The sequence below is a fragment of the Sapajus apella genome, unplaced genomic scaffold (genome assembly GCF_009761245.1).
Source record: "Sapajus apella isolate SASKATOON/1434 unplaced genomic scaffold, GSC_monkey_1.0 scaffold12, whole genome shotgun sequence".
NCBI classification, from domain to species: Eukaryota; Metazoa; Chordata; class Mammalia; order Primates; family Cebidae; genus Sapajus; species Sapajus apella.
This window is the reverse complement of record NW_022436952.1, coordinates 22581584-22598982: the sequence shown is the minus strand read 5'-3', so window position 1 is coordinate 22598982 and position 17399 is coordinate 22581584. Positions and strand designations below refer to the sequence as shown.

The following is a 17399-nucleotide window of genomic DNA, read 5'->3' as shown; positions in this document are numbered from 1 at the left end:
TCACTGTGTTGCCCAGGTTGGTCTTGAAGGCCTAATCACAAGCAATCCTCTGGCCTTGGCCTCCCAAAGTGTTGGGATAATAGGCATTAAGCCATCATGCCAAACAAGTTATTTCCCCAGAAAACACGTTCTTAGGGCATGGTGCCCGGTCTACCAGCATCCAAGTCACCTGGGATATGTTATGGAAGCAGTTCTCTGCATCACACTGCAGACTCAGTGAATTCAGCTCTGGGTCTGGGAACCTGCAGTTCAGCGAGCATCCCATCCACCTGCCCTCTGGAGCCTGTGGGTCTCTTCCCTGAGACCTGTGTGTGGCCATCTATCCATCCACTCATCACGCATGAGAAAGATCATGCTTGTCTGAAAAGCAAAACTGAATATACGTTTATTTTACACAAAGTACAATCCAGTATATGCAGAAAGGTACTCACCATCACAATCATGATCAATATCCTCCTATTTCCATTTGGTATGTCACTGAAAACCTGGTATATCACTTAGCTCAAAATCACACGAAAGCTCCCCTAGAGAAATCAAACTAATGTTTTTTTCCCCCCAAACAATAAATTTTCTCTTCATTAGTTAAATCTGATAGTGATATTCATTAATAAGGAAAACTCAAGTTTTCAAGTATCAACTCTGAATGGCAAAGACCCGAATCTGACTTAATAGTCACCAAGAACCCAGAAAAACAAAGAACTCAAGAAGAGGGAAGCAAGAGCACTAGGGACATGATCTTCTTTTCCGTGAAATTCAGTCCCACAGCTATTTGAGCAAGGGTCCAAGACAATGGAGAGGCAGCAAAGCTGCTGGGGGGGCTGTTCACAGGCAGAAATGCAATGGCTGTGCCTCTCCCTGCTCCTTCCGCGGGGTCTGTTCCTCACTGGTTGCACTTCAACTTGGTCCTCTGGTCTCACCACAGCTTCCCGGGAGACTTTGGGTTGTCATCTTTACAGTTTCAAGAATCTATTTTGGCTGAACCCAAGGGTAACATCCCCATCCAAAATAGAAATGTTCTCATGGCATGAAAGCCATTCTGTAGACTGCATATACATACGTTTATATTTATAAAGGCTTCTATGTAAGACAAAGCATCCTTCCTCTTTAGCAAGAGAATACTGCATCCAGCAACACTGCTTCAGCTAGCTCTTTTTCATGCGCGTCCTCATGTGTGTCGCAATTGAAGCAGCTATTTCTCTATTCCTCTTGTTCTGGCCAAAATAATCTACAAACTCACCATCTGGTCCAACCAAGTACATTATTATTGTGTGATCCACCTGCAGAGAAAAGGGGGGAGGATGTGACAAAGATTACCAAAGTAAGTTGCTTATTTTACTGAATATATGCTGCAAGGTAAGAGAACTTTACATTAATGTTTAAATAACCTTTGTAGCATCTGTTATTTATGGAACAGGCTTAAGCCTATTATAGCAAATTTCTAACAAGGGATTGTCTAAAATCTTTTGTGTCCTAGACATCTGCACTGTCTATTGCTTGTCACATCAGCTAGAACCTGAAATTCCTTTGGTTTAATCCTTAATGTATTTATCCACACAATCTCTGAGAAAAGAATTCACCTTTTTAGAAATAGCTGCCGCACGCCTTCATAAGGCAGTCAATGTTTGTGGAATAGCAATGCTTGTTGGGAAATACCTTCACCTTTGAGTAAGATATCTCCTCAGACCCTAAACATGTTACAAAAAGACATCGTGTGGAATTAAGTGTTGGTGAAAAACTGCTTTCTTTAGTAAATTCTTGGGTATATTCCCTTATGTTTTAGAAAAAGCTGGTTGTCATTCGTTACTGCCAAAATTCTGCTTACCATAGTTTATGAGAAGAAACCAGAAAAGTAACCACTAGTTTAAATAATCTATATATTTGAAATTATATTTAGTTTTAATATTAGTAATTCAAATAGAAACAGGAAAATAAACATTTTTCTCCCCAAGGATATTTTTTCCTTCTCCACTGAATAATCCTATCTGAAATCAATCAATCACCTGGAAGGCAAATCCTTGGGAGCCATAAATGCTGCCCCCCAACCATAGAGTCATCTTAAACTCAGCATCCACTTTCCCCGCAAAGTCCTAAAATGTTCCCAGCTCTAACTTTAATTTAGATTAGTCATCAGTTTTTTTAGTCAGACACTTCCATAAAATCCAATCTTAAGTGAGATTTGGCACTTAGAATCCTTGGAATTGACTGCAGGTTTGATTGCTATCTCGAGAGACAAAGAAAGACAGGAATGTGACTACAAATACCAAACTGGAGACACCTCCCAAATATACCCCAGCATACATTCTATATCTGTGAGGGTATTATTTTTTCTATACACACATTCATAAGATAGCAAATGGAAAGAGCACTTGCCTACCCACATAAGGAAAGAATGTGCACCAAAAGAGCACCAACAACTGGTGATTCCAAGTGCTGTGGAATAATTCACTATAGGAGCAAGAGAGGGGGGTCTATGTTTCTCCACACATTTGATACAGAAATCAGAATTAAATCTCCAGTTCTCTTACTCTGTAGCTTACATCTGTCTTTCTCACGATTTCTTCCTTTTCTCTATTCTCTGTTAAAAAAACAAATTGCAGTATATGGGGCTTATTTTCTGAGTGTTCTTAATATAAATTACTTTGTAGTACACAACAAAAATATTGTTCCACCTGTATCTGTTGAACTTGTCAGAGGTCACTCCTCAATATTCCTCTGGGTTGTGGCAGAGCAAACTGACATTTATTCTAACATAGAGGTCTTCCAAGTTCTAGTACTTCTTTGTATAGAAAAAGGACACTAGCATTCACTGACAAATTCTTTCATATGTCATCTTAAGCCATGAAACAGGTATTCCCCTCCACAAAAGACATCACACACTGGAAAGAGCAAATTATACAAATGCTAAGTGCCACACCTAACTTTAAAACCTAGGATCTGTACAGTTTCGAAGTCCACAAACTTTTATCACCATGTTGCCTCTAGCTCCAATTCTACTGGAGAGCAAAGACTCAGTTTTTTCGAATGTGCAAGTTATGTTTTACTGTGTTATTTTTTGAAAAGGTAATATATGCACATAGAAAAATATCCAGTAAATTTATACAATGAAAATGTTCCTCCCCCTGTTCACACCCAGAGTGCCTCGGTTCTCAGAGGGAACCAATGCCACCAGTTCCTTCTGTGTTCTTCCAGAGAAATTCTCTGCAGCTACCACATGTATATATCCACTACCACTGATTTTTTTTTGATACACACAAGTAACAATACATTATACAGTACTTGCCTTCTCATTTAACAATATATTGGACATTGTTCTACATTAGTTTATACACAGTACTTAAAAAATGGTTACTGGATTTTCAGTCTTTTCCCTTTACAAACAATGCCATAGGGTATATTTGTAAGATAAAGTCAAAAACTAGAAACTCTGGCCTAAAAAGCATATCACGTTAAATGTGAGAAATACTGTCAAACTGCCCTCTGAAGAGGGTGCTTGGGTTTAATTCCTGTCAACAGGGCATGAGAGTGCCTGTTGTTCCAAATTCACTCCAATGGTGTATTTCCTGCTTTTCCAATTTTGACAATAAATTTTCAAATCTTCTAACCATTGCTGAGCTAATAGATGATAAATGTTACCTCATTATACAATTCACATTTCTTTTATCAGGAAACTGATCATTTAGGTTTGAAAGCCATTTTTTCTTTTTTGAAAAGTATTTTCTAATACCTATGTAAGAATGTAATATTGTTGCATTATATATATATTTATATATATATTATTTTATATATATATATATATATACATATATATATATATATATATATATATATATATATAGTGCAATAATGTACAGATCCACCTTTCTATTGCATCCCAAATGTTTGGTAAACCCAGTTCGATCAGTCTGAAGAGTCCACTCAGAAGCCAGAAGCTTACCTTCTGTTGCTGCTGTTTGAGATTAAGAAAACTTCATTCCACTACATCTCAAGGTTAACCTTGAAGGTACCCCCTTACTTCCTGCAGGTCCTTAAATGATAACAGAAGTTTCCCAAACTATTCTATGGATGAAAATCTGTGACCTTAAGGGACAGAAGTCATACTAATGAAAAATCTAAGGAGCTGGAGAGTGTCTCCCCCTATTGGATGGTTTAGCAAATGTACAGCAATGAATTCCTCATTGAATCTCATTAAAAGTCAAATTTTTATGGCAGTAGGCCAGTATTTCTCAAAATGGGACCAAAAATACATTCTACAAGGTCTAAGAAGTGTCCATTAGATTTGTAAGATTAAAAAAATTAATATCCATATTCTGGATTATCTGCCTTGTAAGTATAAATTTCAGTGCCAAAGCCTAGGCTTTGTTTACGATCTCACTGGCACCTAGCTGTCCACTGCTGTTACAGGCAGACATGAACGATACATTCTTGCCAAATCAACACTAACCAGGTAAGGCAGGCTACACAGTTCTTTAACTTCAATTTAAAATACTGTTAAAGTATTTTAAATTGAAAATGCAGAGGGGCAGTTGAGTAGAGCTGGGTATCTGATAGCAGTCTAACCAAAACCCCATTCTTGTGGTGAGCAGCACTTTGGTTTAAGCAAAATCTCGTCACTGTAACTGAATGTCTTAAATTTAAGTTTTACAGGCTGTTTATTTGTACAACTGCTTTCTGACTTACGACTTTCTGACTCTGAGTTATGAGATCTAAGCATAAGACTAAGGAGTGTTACCTAGTTTAGGACTGTATACATTTAAACAATTTAATATAACTCATGTAATGCTGGAAATCAGACTGATGAGGTCGCCTATTCCTGCTATCATCATCAGATAAACTCAAAAACAGTTAATACAACTCTTTATAAAGAAAGAAGTCTGGGAAGTCCTTTTTCTATGGTTTCCTCCCTTGGCCACTGTGGCCCTCTGCTCTTCTCTCATTCTGCTAGAACAGCAAGTGGAAAACAGAGGAGGGTCCCTCTACTTTCCTTACACTTAAGGTTTAATGGAAAATGTTCACTTTTCTCCAAGGAATCCAAGTTTCCCTAATTCTACGAGGCAGCACACCTGGAAGACAAGATTACTGTGTAGGCTTAATTCAGGTAAATGGGCCAGAAGTTTGCTTTGAATTTAGGCTGTAGGCTCCAGGGGCACACGTGTTCCAGGTTCAAAGGTGACAGGGAAACCATAGTGGACTGTAGAGACAAAGCACTGCAGTGAGACAACCCATTCCCTCTGCATCTCACTATTGGGATGGGCCATGGGGAACTGGTGGATCAGCGATTCAGGGTCTTGCCCATCTTTCTTTCTACAAAACCAGATTCACAGCTAGAAAGACCCTTATGATTGCAATGCCCAACCAATATTACAGAAAAAAACAGAGTATGACAACTAAGAAAAAAACTTGAAATAATGCTATAATACAATACTGACTTTTAATCTGAGAGGAGAAAAATGTCTAAATTGAGAGGAAAATTGGTGGATAGTGGTGGTGCTAATGCCCTTTTTTGGTGCTTCACTGTGAAACCACTGATAAGTAATAAAATAACTTGGGCATGACCCTAACTAAGGCTTCTGGACAGTGCTGATGAATATGAAGACAGTTCTTTAATATAAGAGCTACATAAGTACAACAGAATTTCTGTTCCTTATCATTAAAAAGCACGTATTAACACCTAATTGTGCAAGAGATATAGTTGATGGGCAAATAAACCATATAGAAAGTCTATCTTAGGATAATTTATCTTTTGCTTTTCAGAATTCTCATTGAACCTAAAAATGCAGTTCTCCATGGCCTAAAACTAGTTCTCCAAAGGAGCAATTTCTGATACCTCTACACTGGGGACATAGTGAGAACCAATACAATCTCTTTAAAATAAGTGTTGTTGCAAATGATGGCTCCTCTTGATGTCCAACATGGCACCCAAGTACCTGATCTTAAATTGCCCTAAAATCCTATGTGCCACTATAAGAGAAAAACAGGCAATTAAATTATGAGAACAATGAATATAAATCAAACAAGCATCTTTTAAAAAACATGCTTCTGGCCAGGCGCAGTGGCTCATGCCTATAATCCCAGCACTTTGTGGGAGGCCAAGGTGAACAGATCACTAGAGGTCAGGAATTCAAGACCAGCTTGGCCAACAGGGCGAAACCCCATCTCTACTAAAAATACAAAAATTAGCTGGGCATGGGGACGCATTCCTGTAATTCCAGCTGTGTGAGAGGCTGAGGCAAGAGAATCACTTGAACCCAGGAGGCAGCGGTTGACATGAGCAGAGATTATACCACTGCACTCCAGCCTGGGTGACAGAGTGAGACTCTGTCTCAAAGAAATAAAAAATAAAAAATAAATGCTTCTATTATCCTTTCAAATATTCAAAATTCCTAAGGAGGCTGGGTGGAATAGCTCACGTGTATAATTTCAGCACTTTGGGAGGCCAAGACAGGCGGATCACTTGAGGTCAGGAGTTCAAGACCAGTCTGGTCAGCATGGTGAGCCCCTTTTCTACCAAAAACATAAAAAATAAGCGGGGTGTGGTGGTGTGCACCTGTAATCCCAGCACTTGGGAGGCTGAGACAGGAGAATCGCTTCAATCCAGGAGGAGGAGGTTGCAGTGAGCTGAGATTACGCCACTGCACTCCAGCCTGAACAAGAGTGAGACTTCGTCTCAAAAAAATATATATCCTAAGGAATTTGCAATAATCTTAGGTTTTCTTTCTTCTGAGAACCCAGTCAGTCACTTAGAGCTGTATGTATGAGTATTTGGGATCTGGAAGCTGGTGCATGGGTTAAAACCTGGGCATTTATTTACTCACTATGTAGTCTTCATCTTCGTCCTTGGGGCCAGGGCTGTAATACACTCTGTAAGCTCTGGCCACTTTATCGATCTCTTCTTTGGTGCCAGTCAAGCCAACCAGTTTGGGAGAAAATTCTAAATAAAAAATGAGAGAAACAGTGAAAAATGAGAAGCTAGTAAAACCACCATCTCTACTTCAAAAAATGTATCAGTTGTAAAGCAGGTCTACTGCCACCTTCTTCCTGTGAGTCCGCAAACATTTCTTCATGATTCAAAGGAAAAGAGATTCACAAAGAGCAAATGAAAATTCTCCTTTGTAATATGTAAGTCAAATCCTTTTATGACTAACTAGTAAAGATCTGGAGGGAATATTTTCTAATTACTTAAAACACATTTTAAATTGATTTTTAAAAAGTAGTTACATGTAATTGTGAGATATACTGAAGCTTAAAAATATTATCATAAATTAAGTACTATAATTTTTTACGGCATCAAATGAGGGAAAACATCTACTTCACAACTAAGTTCTTATCAGGTCAAAATACCTGTATCTTATTTTCCTGCAGATAATTTCAACACTGGTATCAGGTTCTACTCTTTACTTCTGATAAAGAACTGGTAAATTAATACTAATTGTTCCCAAATCGCAATCATAACAAAGTTCTGAAATAAGGGCAAATCATTCATAGCATGTATCTGCTATTAAGTTTTTGGAATTTATGTAAGTGAACTGGTAAAGGTCACTTAAAACACCTGGCTTCATCAAACTACTGAAATGACAGCCCAACATTTAACAGCAGTTCCTTCTTCTAAAGGTACAGAAGCTAATTTTTCTTCCTTGGATGAACTCATTCTAAATGATAAATTGTTCAGATACTGAAAAGACAGGCTTTTTGTTCCTATTCTGAGTAACTAAGGGGAAACGTGAACGAAGCCTGAGTTAGCTGCACATTCAAACTTCTTTAAAAACTAAATTGCTGAAACTGCATTTTTCTAAATACCAACTCAAAGTTTTAAAAATCTCCCCAAAATGCAACTAGTAATGACTACATCATCAATCACTATGTGCTGATGAAAATTACCATAAAGTTTGGTATTTTGTTTAGGTACAGCAACTCAAATGTCTACTCATTTGGGGATATTATGGTTTGGTTAATATGTGATTTTTGTGATGTAACACGTTTAAATTAAAGACTGTGTATAACTCAATGAGTTCATAAATACCTGGTTTTTACTGCTTTATGAAATGACTATGCTATTGCCCAAATTTCTGACAAACCTGTAAACTGTAGATATAAATTCTGCTTAAGTATATGTAGTAAAAACTCTAAACTTCAAGAAGAAAACATAAACCTTTATAACCCTGGGTTAGGCAAAGATTTCTTACATACCAAACCAAAAGCACTATATTAAAACAACAAACTAGTAAATTTAGACTTCACTAAAATTGAAAACTGCTGTTTGAAAGGCACTGTTAAGAGACTGAAATGATAAGCCACAGACTGGCACAAAATATTTGCAAATCACATATATAACTTGCATCCAGAATATAAATAATACACATATATGCAAAAACAAAGAACTCTATAAAAAGTGGTCAAAAGATATGAACTTCACTAAAAGTAATACAGATGGCAAGTAAGAGCATAAAAAGAAGCTTAACATTAAGTCATTAAGAAAATGTATGCTAAACTCACAACAAGACATCACTAAGCACCTACTAGAGTGGCTAAAGTTAAAAAGACTACCCACACCAAGAGTGGTGAGGCTGTGGAGGAGCTGGAACTCTCACATACTGCTGGCAGAAATGCAGAAATATACCATTTTGGAGAACAGTTTCTCACTGTCTTAGAAAGTTAAAATACACCTACCCAACCATTCCAATCCTAAGTATTTATGAAAAGAAATAAAAGCATGTGTCCACACAAAACCGTGTACATGAATGTTCTTAGCAGCTTTATTTGTAATAGCCAATAAATGCAAAATACTCAAATGTCCATTGGTGGACTATTTATTAGTCAGCAACAAAAAGGAATGAACTATGATACACAGAAAGTGCAGACTAATCTTTAACAGAAAGCAGTTCTGCAGACAGGAGACTGGGGAGGGAAAACAGGAGAGATTAACACAGAGAAAAGAAAACTTTTGAGGGTAACAGGGTATGTTCATTCTCTTGAATGTGGGATGGTTTCATTTACAAAAGGCAACAAATTATATACTTCAAATATCTATACTTTATTGCATGTCAATTATACCTTCATAAATGTGTTAAAAGTAATTATACATACAGCAGATCCTTCATAAAACATATTTTTAAATAACCTCAAAGTTTTAGACGATATGTATTTGAATGTATCATATAATAAACATAAATATAAAACTACTCTTTAATGCTTACAGTTATTAAATCAATGTTACCATAATTAAAATTCAGATTCCTGATTTTTTTCTTCATATATATATTTTTTTATAGAGATGAGGTTTCACCATGTTGGCCAGACTGGTCTTGAACTCCTGACCTCAAGTGATCCACCTGCCTCAGCCTCCCAAAGTGCTGGGATTACAGTCATGAGTCACTGCTCCCAGCCCCGATTCCTGATTTTTAAGCACATATGCTGAAGAAACTTGAGTCTAGAGAAATTAAATTTGCCCACTCTCACAAGCTGAATTAGAATCTAAGCATTCATCCTCAATTCTACTATAATTTATAGTCTTTAAAAGTGCCTAACAGCTTTTAACAAACATACAAAGATGTTTTGATTGAAACTCCTCCATTTAAAGTAAATGCCTTCCTCAGAAGTAGAAAAAAACAGTCCTAAAATTCCTATGAAAGCACCACAGACCCCTAATAAGCAAGGCAATCTTAAACAAAAAGAAGAAAGTGCAGACTAATTGGCAGGATCACACTACCTGCCTTTAAAACATACTACAAAGCCATAGTAATAACTGAAGCAGCAGCTACTGGCATAAAAACAGACATACAGACCAATGGAACAGAATAGAGGACCAAGAAATTAAGCCAAATGATTTCTGACAAAAGCACCAAGAACATACGCAGGGAAAGGACAGTCTCTTCAAGAAATGGTGCTGGGATAACAGGATATCCCTATGTAGTAGAATGAAACTAGATCCTTATTTTTTATCATATACAAAAATCAAATATAAATGTAGTAAAGACAAATGTAAGACCTGAAACTACAAAATTACTAGAAGAAAACATAGGGGAAACACTTCAGGACATTAGTCTGGGAAAAGATTTTATAGATAAGGTTTTGAGAGCACAGACAGCAAAAGCAAAAATAGACAAATGTGATCATATCAAAATAAAAACCTTCTGCACAGCAAAGGAAACAATTATCAGAATGAAGAGACAACCTGAAGAACGGGAGAAAATATGTGCAAACTATTCATCTGAGTAGGAAGTAATAGCCAGAACACACGAGGAACTCAAACGTTTCAACAGCAAAAATACAAATAACATTTTTTAAAAGGGCAAATGATCTAAATAGACATTTCTTAAGGCATACAAATGGCCAAGAAGTATATGAAAAAATGTTCGACATTGCCAATCACCAGGGAAATGCAAATCAAAACCACAATTAGGTATCTCATCCCAATTTGAATATCACCAAAAATACAAAAAAATAACAAATGCTGACAATGATTCAGAGCAAAGATACCTCATATACACTGTTGATGGAAATGTAAATTAGTACAACCATTGTGGATAGCAGTATGGAGGTTCCTCAAAAAACTAAAAACAGAACTGCAATACAATCCAGGAATCTCACTACTGGGTAGATATTAAAAGGAGATGAAATCAGTATATTGAAGAGATGTCTGCATTTCCATGTTTACTGTAGCGCTATTCACAACAGCCAAGACATGAAATCCAACAATAATCAACAGGTGCATGGATAAAGAAAATGTGGTATACATATGTCACAGAATACTATCCAGCCATGCAAAAGAATGAAATCCTGTCATTTGTGGCAATGCAGATGAGCCTGGAGGATACTATTAATATGTTAATGAAAAAAGTCAGGCACAGAAAGATAAATACTGCATGTTCACGTTTATATGTAGAAGCTAAAAAAGTTAGCTCACAGAAGTAGAGAGAAGAACTATGGATATGAGAGGCTGAAAAGGGTAGGGGAGGACAGGGACTCTGTACCCCATAAATATGTACAACTGTTATGCGTCAATTAAACAAGTTATGTGTTTGTCATAGTAAATGTTTTATTTATTTTTAAGATAGAGTCCTTGCTCTGTTACCCAGGCTGGAGTGCAGTGGTGGGATCTCAGCTCTCTGTGACCTCTGTCTTATGGGTTCAAGCAATTGTCCTGACTCAGCCACCTGAGTAGCTGGTATTACAGGCACACAACACCAGGTCCGGCTAATTTTTGTATTTTTAGGAGAGATGGGCTTTCACCACGTTGGGCAGGCTGGTCTCGAACTCCTGACCTCCTGATCCACCCACTTCAGTCTCCCAAAGTGCTGGGATTACAGGCGTGAGCCACGGCACTCAGCCTGTCATAATAAATGTTTTAAATTTTAAAACATGTGCTGAGTTCAAAACATGTTTATATTTAATTATTCATCTTTAATCTCCCAATGAACATACTTCCAGAATATATGTTTGTGCTAATTTTACAAAGGAGAGAGTGAGTCACAGCACTGAATTAGAAGCAATGTGTCCTTACTCTCAATTCAAGGCTCTATTAACTTAGTTGATACATGAAGGCCAAGTTCAAATCTTTTCTCTGGCAAAATAAAAAGAGTACTGTATCAGGAATTGAGAAACCCGTTTCTTATTTATGCATTGACTATCCATAACAACAATTCCTAGCTTCAGCTTTTTATTCACCCATAAAATTGGTGATAATACCATTAGTCCTATTTCACAAGGCACTGTAAGGTTCAAGTGAATTGGTATTTCAAAAACTCAAAGAGCTAAATAAATGTAAAGTATTATTAATAAAACATACCTTTCACATATTTTGCGATGGCTTCTTTTGTGTCCCTCTCTGGGTCAATGCTGATGAAAAGTGGAGTTAGATTTGGCAGAGTTGGAATGTTATCTGAAAGAGAGTTCCAATTAGTCAGTATTCATACCCTAAGGGAAAAGACAAAACCAGCAATAAGAGGAGAGTATTGGACGTGCTAGACAGCTAGGCGTTTTGGAAACAGAGGAACTTTTTTTTTTTTTTTTTAAGAGACGGGATTTCACCATGTTGGCCAGGCTGGTCTCGAACTCCTGACTTCAGAAAATCCACCTGCCTTGCCTCCCAAAGTGCTAAGATTACAGACATGAGCTACCACACCCGGTCTCAGAGGGACATCTTAACATTCAGATGAAGAGGAAGAGGAAGGGGATGGGATGGCCTTTAGGAGGAGCAGACCCATATATGGTAGTATTATCTGTGGTGGATAACAGAAGGATGCACATCCTATCAAATGCCTGCACCAGCGCATAAATGTTCTTACCCTGGATAATATCATGTGGCTGCTTAACTTTTAATCCAATCCAATATCTGTAGATTTTCTCATTTCCACTGTATCTCAAGGGCAAGAAGGTAAACTGTTAATAAGAACTGAATATCCTGAAATAATTCACTTTATGGAGGAGGCACCCTTCCTCCTTGCTAGTACTAGTAAAATGCCACAGACTGCAGACCATTGCAAAGGTTCCTAATCTAATCGTCACAGTCACTGGGGAAGAGGCAATGGCAGTGTCAGTGATGCAAGGCTACGATAAAGGAAGGGACACAAAAGCAGAGGTAAGGGAGACCAGGCTGACATTTTTTTAAGTGAGCTAACATTTAATGTCAAAACAAGCTTCCTTTGGTGGAGAATAAGGTCACAGGATTCAAACTAAAGGAACTTACTGCTTATTAGACTATGAAAATCTTATAAATACCACTAATTATGCCAAACAAGCCAAATGCTGAGATTTTATGTTCTTACAAATCACATTATTGCAAAACCCCACCTAACAATAATACAAGAATGTGAATGAAAAACATAGCAACACTAAGTAAACATATACTTTGTATATACAGTTAGTGATGGCTTTCTTACCTACTTCATCCACTACGTGAATCATCTTTTCTAGTTCCTCTGGACAGATATCAGGGCAATGAGTAAAGCCAAAATAAATCAATATCCACTGTCCCAGGTAGTCCTTGTCAGTTTTAGGCTCCCCAGTATGAGCTGTGAGGGAAAATGGTCCCCCGAGTAAAGGCTTGCCGATGTGTCGGTTCATTTCCTTTTCTACCGCTTAAAGAGACACAAACATACACACCAAAAAAAAAGTCAGTTTAACCAGAGGTACTCAAATACCTGACATATGGCTAGTACTATGCTAGTCACATTGGGGGCATAAAATGTGGAAAAAATAGTTTCAGTTTTCAAGCTAAAAAAATCTTTTCAGAAAAATAAGCACAAAACATTACGATAAAATCAAATGAAATGCTATGGTATGCTGCAAAAAAATTTCTTCTTTTTCAGCAACAGTTGACTCCTAAGCCATTTTAGGCGTCCACGCTGGGGGCAGGGAGGAGCCACAGCGGCCTAGAGCTGAATGTCTGAACCCAAGCAGGGTGCGGTGGGTGGCAGGGCATAGGGAGTCTGGACCTGAGGGTGCTGAGGAGGTCAACTGCATGAGGAGAGGACAGTGGTGATGGGACCTTAGTTACACATAGGAAATTGATGAAATAAATGAATATATTAAAGACAAAAGAGTTACAATAGGCAAGGGAGTCAACTAGTACTGGAAATAAACTGGAGGTGCTAGTGTGAGCTTCTATCTATATAGATATACATATAAAAGATGTACATAAATACATCTTTTTTCTCACCATGTCCACTGAGAGGACACGGAGCAGACATACACCAAGAACCATGAGCCCAGAACCTGAATTCTAAATATCATTCTTCACTAAAAGGAAACAGATATTTGGAGAAATGGCTGACATCAGGGTTGCGGCAAAGAAAGAGTAAAATGAGGCCAGAAGCTCTTGTTGTGGCAGAAGGAAAGCAGAACTCAGAGAACACTGGAAACACAAAGCCTGCATGAGGGGCTCCCACTAGTCAATCTGGGACAACTTGAGCATCAAAATAAAGAGAATATGGATTAAAACTAAACGAATACATAGCAAACAAGTCCAAAGATATAAACAAATGAATACACTGGGAGTCTGAAGGGGAACAGAATATGTAAGTATACGCATATCAATACAAATCACAAAAGACCATTAATTACATGAGTAACTTTTCAGCAGCAAACCTGTTAGACACACATCAGTCAAGTGATCAAACTGAGCATTATCAGTAATGGGACAACTGGTACTATGTGGTATGTGACCAGATGCTAGGGGAATACAGCATCATTTTTGCGATGCTCCTGCCAAAGGTACACAACCTGAATGATCTGAATGAGGAAACATCAGACAAATCCAAACTAAGGTGCATTCTACAAAATAACTCTCCTGTAACTGTCAAAGCTGTCAAGGTCATGGGAGTCAGTTAAAGCCTGGGAAATTGTTAAAGTCTGGGAAGAGACTAAGGAGCTAACAACTAGGTACAAGGTATATTGGTTCTGAAATAGATTCTTTTGCTATGAAAGACATGAAGTAGGAAAACTTGCAAGACTGAACTCTAATCAAAACCTGAAGACTGTCTGAAGACTGAACAGTAGTAAAATATCAGTGTTAATTTTCTGATGTTGATGGTTGTATTGTGGTTATTTTGGAGAAGATCCATGTTTATAGGAAATACACCAAAAAGTATTTGGAGCTGATTGAGGCAACATGTCAGTAAATAAACACTCTTGAATTATTTAGGCAGACTTTAAAGATCATTTCATAATACATTTTTTTCAATAAAACAAATGTTAACATTGCACCTGAAATTCCAAACTAAAGTCAAAAAAAACCTTCTATATTCTAGAATTTTCCCGCCACAAATTTCTTAGCTTTTGTTTCTTTGTGAAACTAAAGGAACTTACTGATAGAGACTCCAAAGAACAGAAAGATTTAAACAATAAAGATTTACCTAAAAACTTCTAAAACAAATCTTAAAAGTCCTAGGATAGTCACTAAAATATAAAGTTCTTATAAACAATTTCTAAATATTTCAAGATGCTAATCCACAGCAGTTCCTGGAATTTCCTGATCAGGCTCTCTTCACCTCCCTTTTATTCACAGGGTGTATGCAGTATCTATGCACACTATGCTCCTTGCCTCATCCCTAGGAAGCCTTCTCAAATCCCAAGGCCGGGGCTTCCTTTTGCTCTCAGAACATGCTAAGCTTCCTTCTGGCCTGGCAGAATTGCGTCTAGTAAAATCCTTTACTTCTTTGTCTGTTTTCCTGCCATGTGTACCTCAAAGACTCGACTGCATCTCAGTCATCTTTGTACCCTCCAGACTTCATCTTGCCCAGTCAAATCTGTCCACTGTATATCTTTTAATATTGTTAGGCAGTGGTATCCTAGCTTGGATCCTGGAACAGATAAAAGACACTGACAGAAAAACAAGTGAAATACAAATAGAATCTGTCATGTAATTAATAGTTGTATGCCATTTTAAATTTCTCAGTTATGAAAAATGTTCCATGGTTATGCAAGGTGTTAGTTAATATTAGGGAAAGCTAGGTGAAAGGTATATGGAATCTATGCTATCTTTGCAATTTTTTGGTAAATCTAAAGTTGTTTCAAAAAAAAGCTTAAAAACAACAAAAAAGGTGGTAGTCCACAGCCGGGAAGAACTTTATTCAGCGCTGACCAGATGATATCTACTTACCCTCTGCCTTTTTTTTCTTGATGTACTTCATTCCAGCCAGTAAAGCTCCTCCAACAGCAAATGTGATTGCTAAAGACTTCCAGGAAACAGGCTACTGGGGCAGGGATTTCAAAAATAAAAATTCTAGTAAGATGCAAACATTTAACCATATAAACTTACAACAGTGGTTTTTAATATACATATACACAGGCCATGATGTTGTTAAATGTGCAAAATGCTTCAGGGATGAGAAAATGCCCAAAGTTTCTGTGGATGCAGTTTCGTCTGAAATCTGAATTACAAAGGCCCTCATCTCCAGAGGAAAGTTCCCTAAGTCAGTTTCTCTTCGAGTAAAAAAACAACCCCCAAAAGCTCAAGTACCATAATTGTGACTATGTGTCACCCTGGCTCCAATAGTGATTTAAAAACAGGACGCGGTAGGTCACGCCTGTAATCCCGGCACTTTGGGATGCCGAAGTGGGTGGATCACCTGAGGTCGGGAATTAAGAGACCAGCCTGCCCAACACGGTGAAACCCCGTCTCTACTAAAAATATAAAAATTAGCCGGGCGTGATAGCGGGCGCCTATAAACCCAGCTACACGGGAGGCTGAGACAGGAGAGTAGCTTGAACCCGGGAGGCGGAGGTTGCAGTGAGTCAAGGTCGCTCCCACTGCACTCCAGCCTGGGCAACAGAGCAAATCTCCATCTCAAAAAAAAAACCTAAACAAAACAAACAAACAAAAAAATAATTATCTGCTTGTGCTGACACTAAGAATACATATAAACCAAACCAAATTTGGGAGGTTAACCTAACTCTGACTTCCAGAAGTAACAAAGCCAAACTATAAGGGGCATGTAAAAGTGGAGCTTCTTGCAAATCACACCCATTAATTCTTTGTACTCTTATTCAAGTCCCCAAATAAGGAAGATGTTGGGGAACTAGGCCTAACTCATTAACTTTCCCGCAGCTCCGAAAACCCACTTCTCTTAACAGAGGATAGTGGCTCTCAAGTTCTTTCTGGGTCAGAACTAGAATTCGAGAGAAAACCCCCCAAAAAAGGCATATCCACACATAACCAAGTTCCACTTTTTTTTCAACTTCAACGTATACACGGAACCTCTGAAGGGGGTTCAGATGACAAATTATAAAAGTGTTCTGACTCCTCAATCACGGTAAACTTCAGGTTCACACCCTTAAGAAAACCCAAAACTTAATTTTTTGGCGGAAAAGCTACCATAAAATCCAAGTCCGGGCACCTAGCCACGTGGAGAGCGTGTAAGTTCTCAAGTTCTCTCTCGAGGACTGGGACTCCCGGCAAAATACGGGAAATGCAGGATGAGATTCCTTGACCCAGGTAAGCCGCCCAAGCTGAGGACAACTTTAGGGGAGGCGGGGTAGTGTCTGAGGTTACGACTAAGTGAGATGTGGCCGCTAAGGCTGGCGACAGCCGCGACAAGCACCGGAAGGGTTACGCACTCACCCCGGGCTTCGAGGGGCGCCAGGGGTCTCTGCGGCCCTTCTGCTCGGGCCCGGACAACCCTGGGGGTGGCGGCGTCGCCGTGCAGAGGGGCCGACTTCCCCGGGAGTAGCCAGGAAGCCCCGAGGCCCGCCACGCCTCCTCTTGCTGCGCGCAGAACTGCCTGAGAAAGACTCTCGCAGTCCCCTCGGCCGGGCCCCAGAGCTTGAAACTGCGAGGCAAGAGGCGCCAAAACTGGCCACCCAGAGGCCACATGACTCGTCCGGGTACTAAGACCTGCATCGCCATGAGTCTCGGACACAGGTCTCCTTTGACCCTCCCCGCGACTTCCGGTAAAGTTCCGTTT

The 17399-nt window shown here is 38.6% G+C and overlaps 1 protein-coding gene across 1 annotated transcript; it reads right to left on the bottom strand.

Moving 5' to 3' along the window:
• Positions 1-360: 360 nt before the first annotated feature.
• On the bottom strand, positions 361-17395 carry LOC116553112 (protein SCO1 homolog, mitochondrial). The gene is made up of 6 exons (XM_032280262.1): positions 17057-17395; positions 15596-15686; positions 12876-13073; positions 11783-11875; positions 6813-6928; positions 361-1277 (listed from the first exon to the last, which is right to left on the bottom strand). Exons 1-6 carry the CDS (start codon positions 17339-17341, stop codon positions 1143-1145), a joined length of 918 nt encoding a protein of 305 aa, XP_032136153.1. The 5' UTR covers positions 17342-17395; the 3' UTR covers positions 361-1142.
• Between the last annotated feature and the right edge of the window lie 4 nt (positions 17396-17399).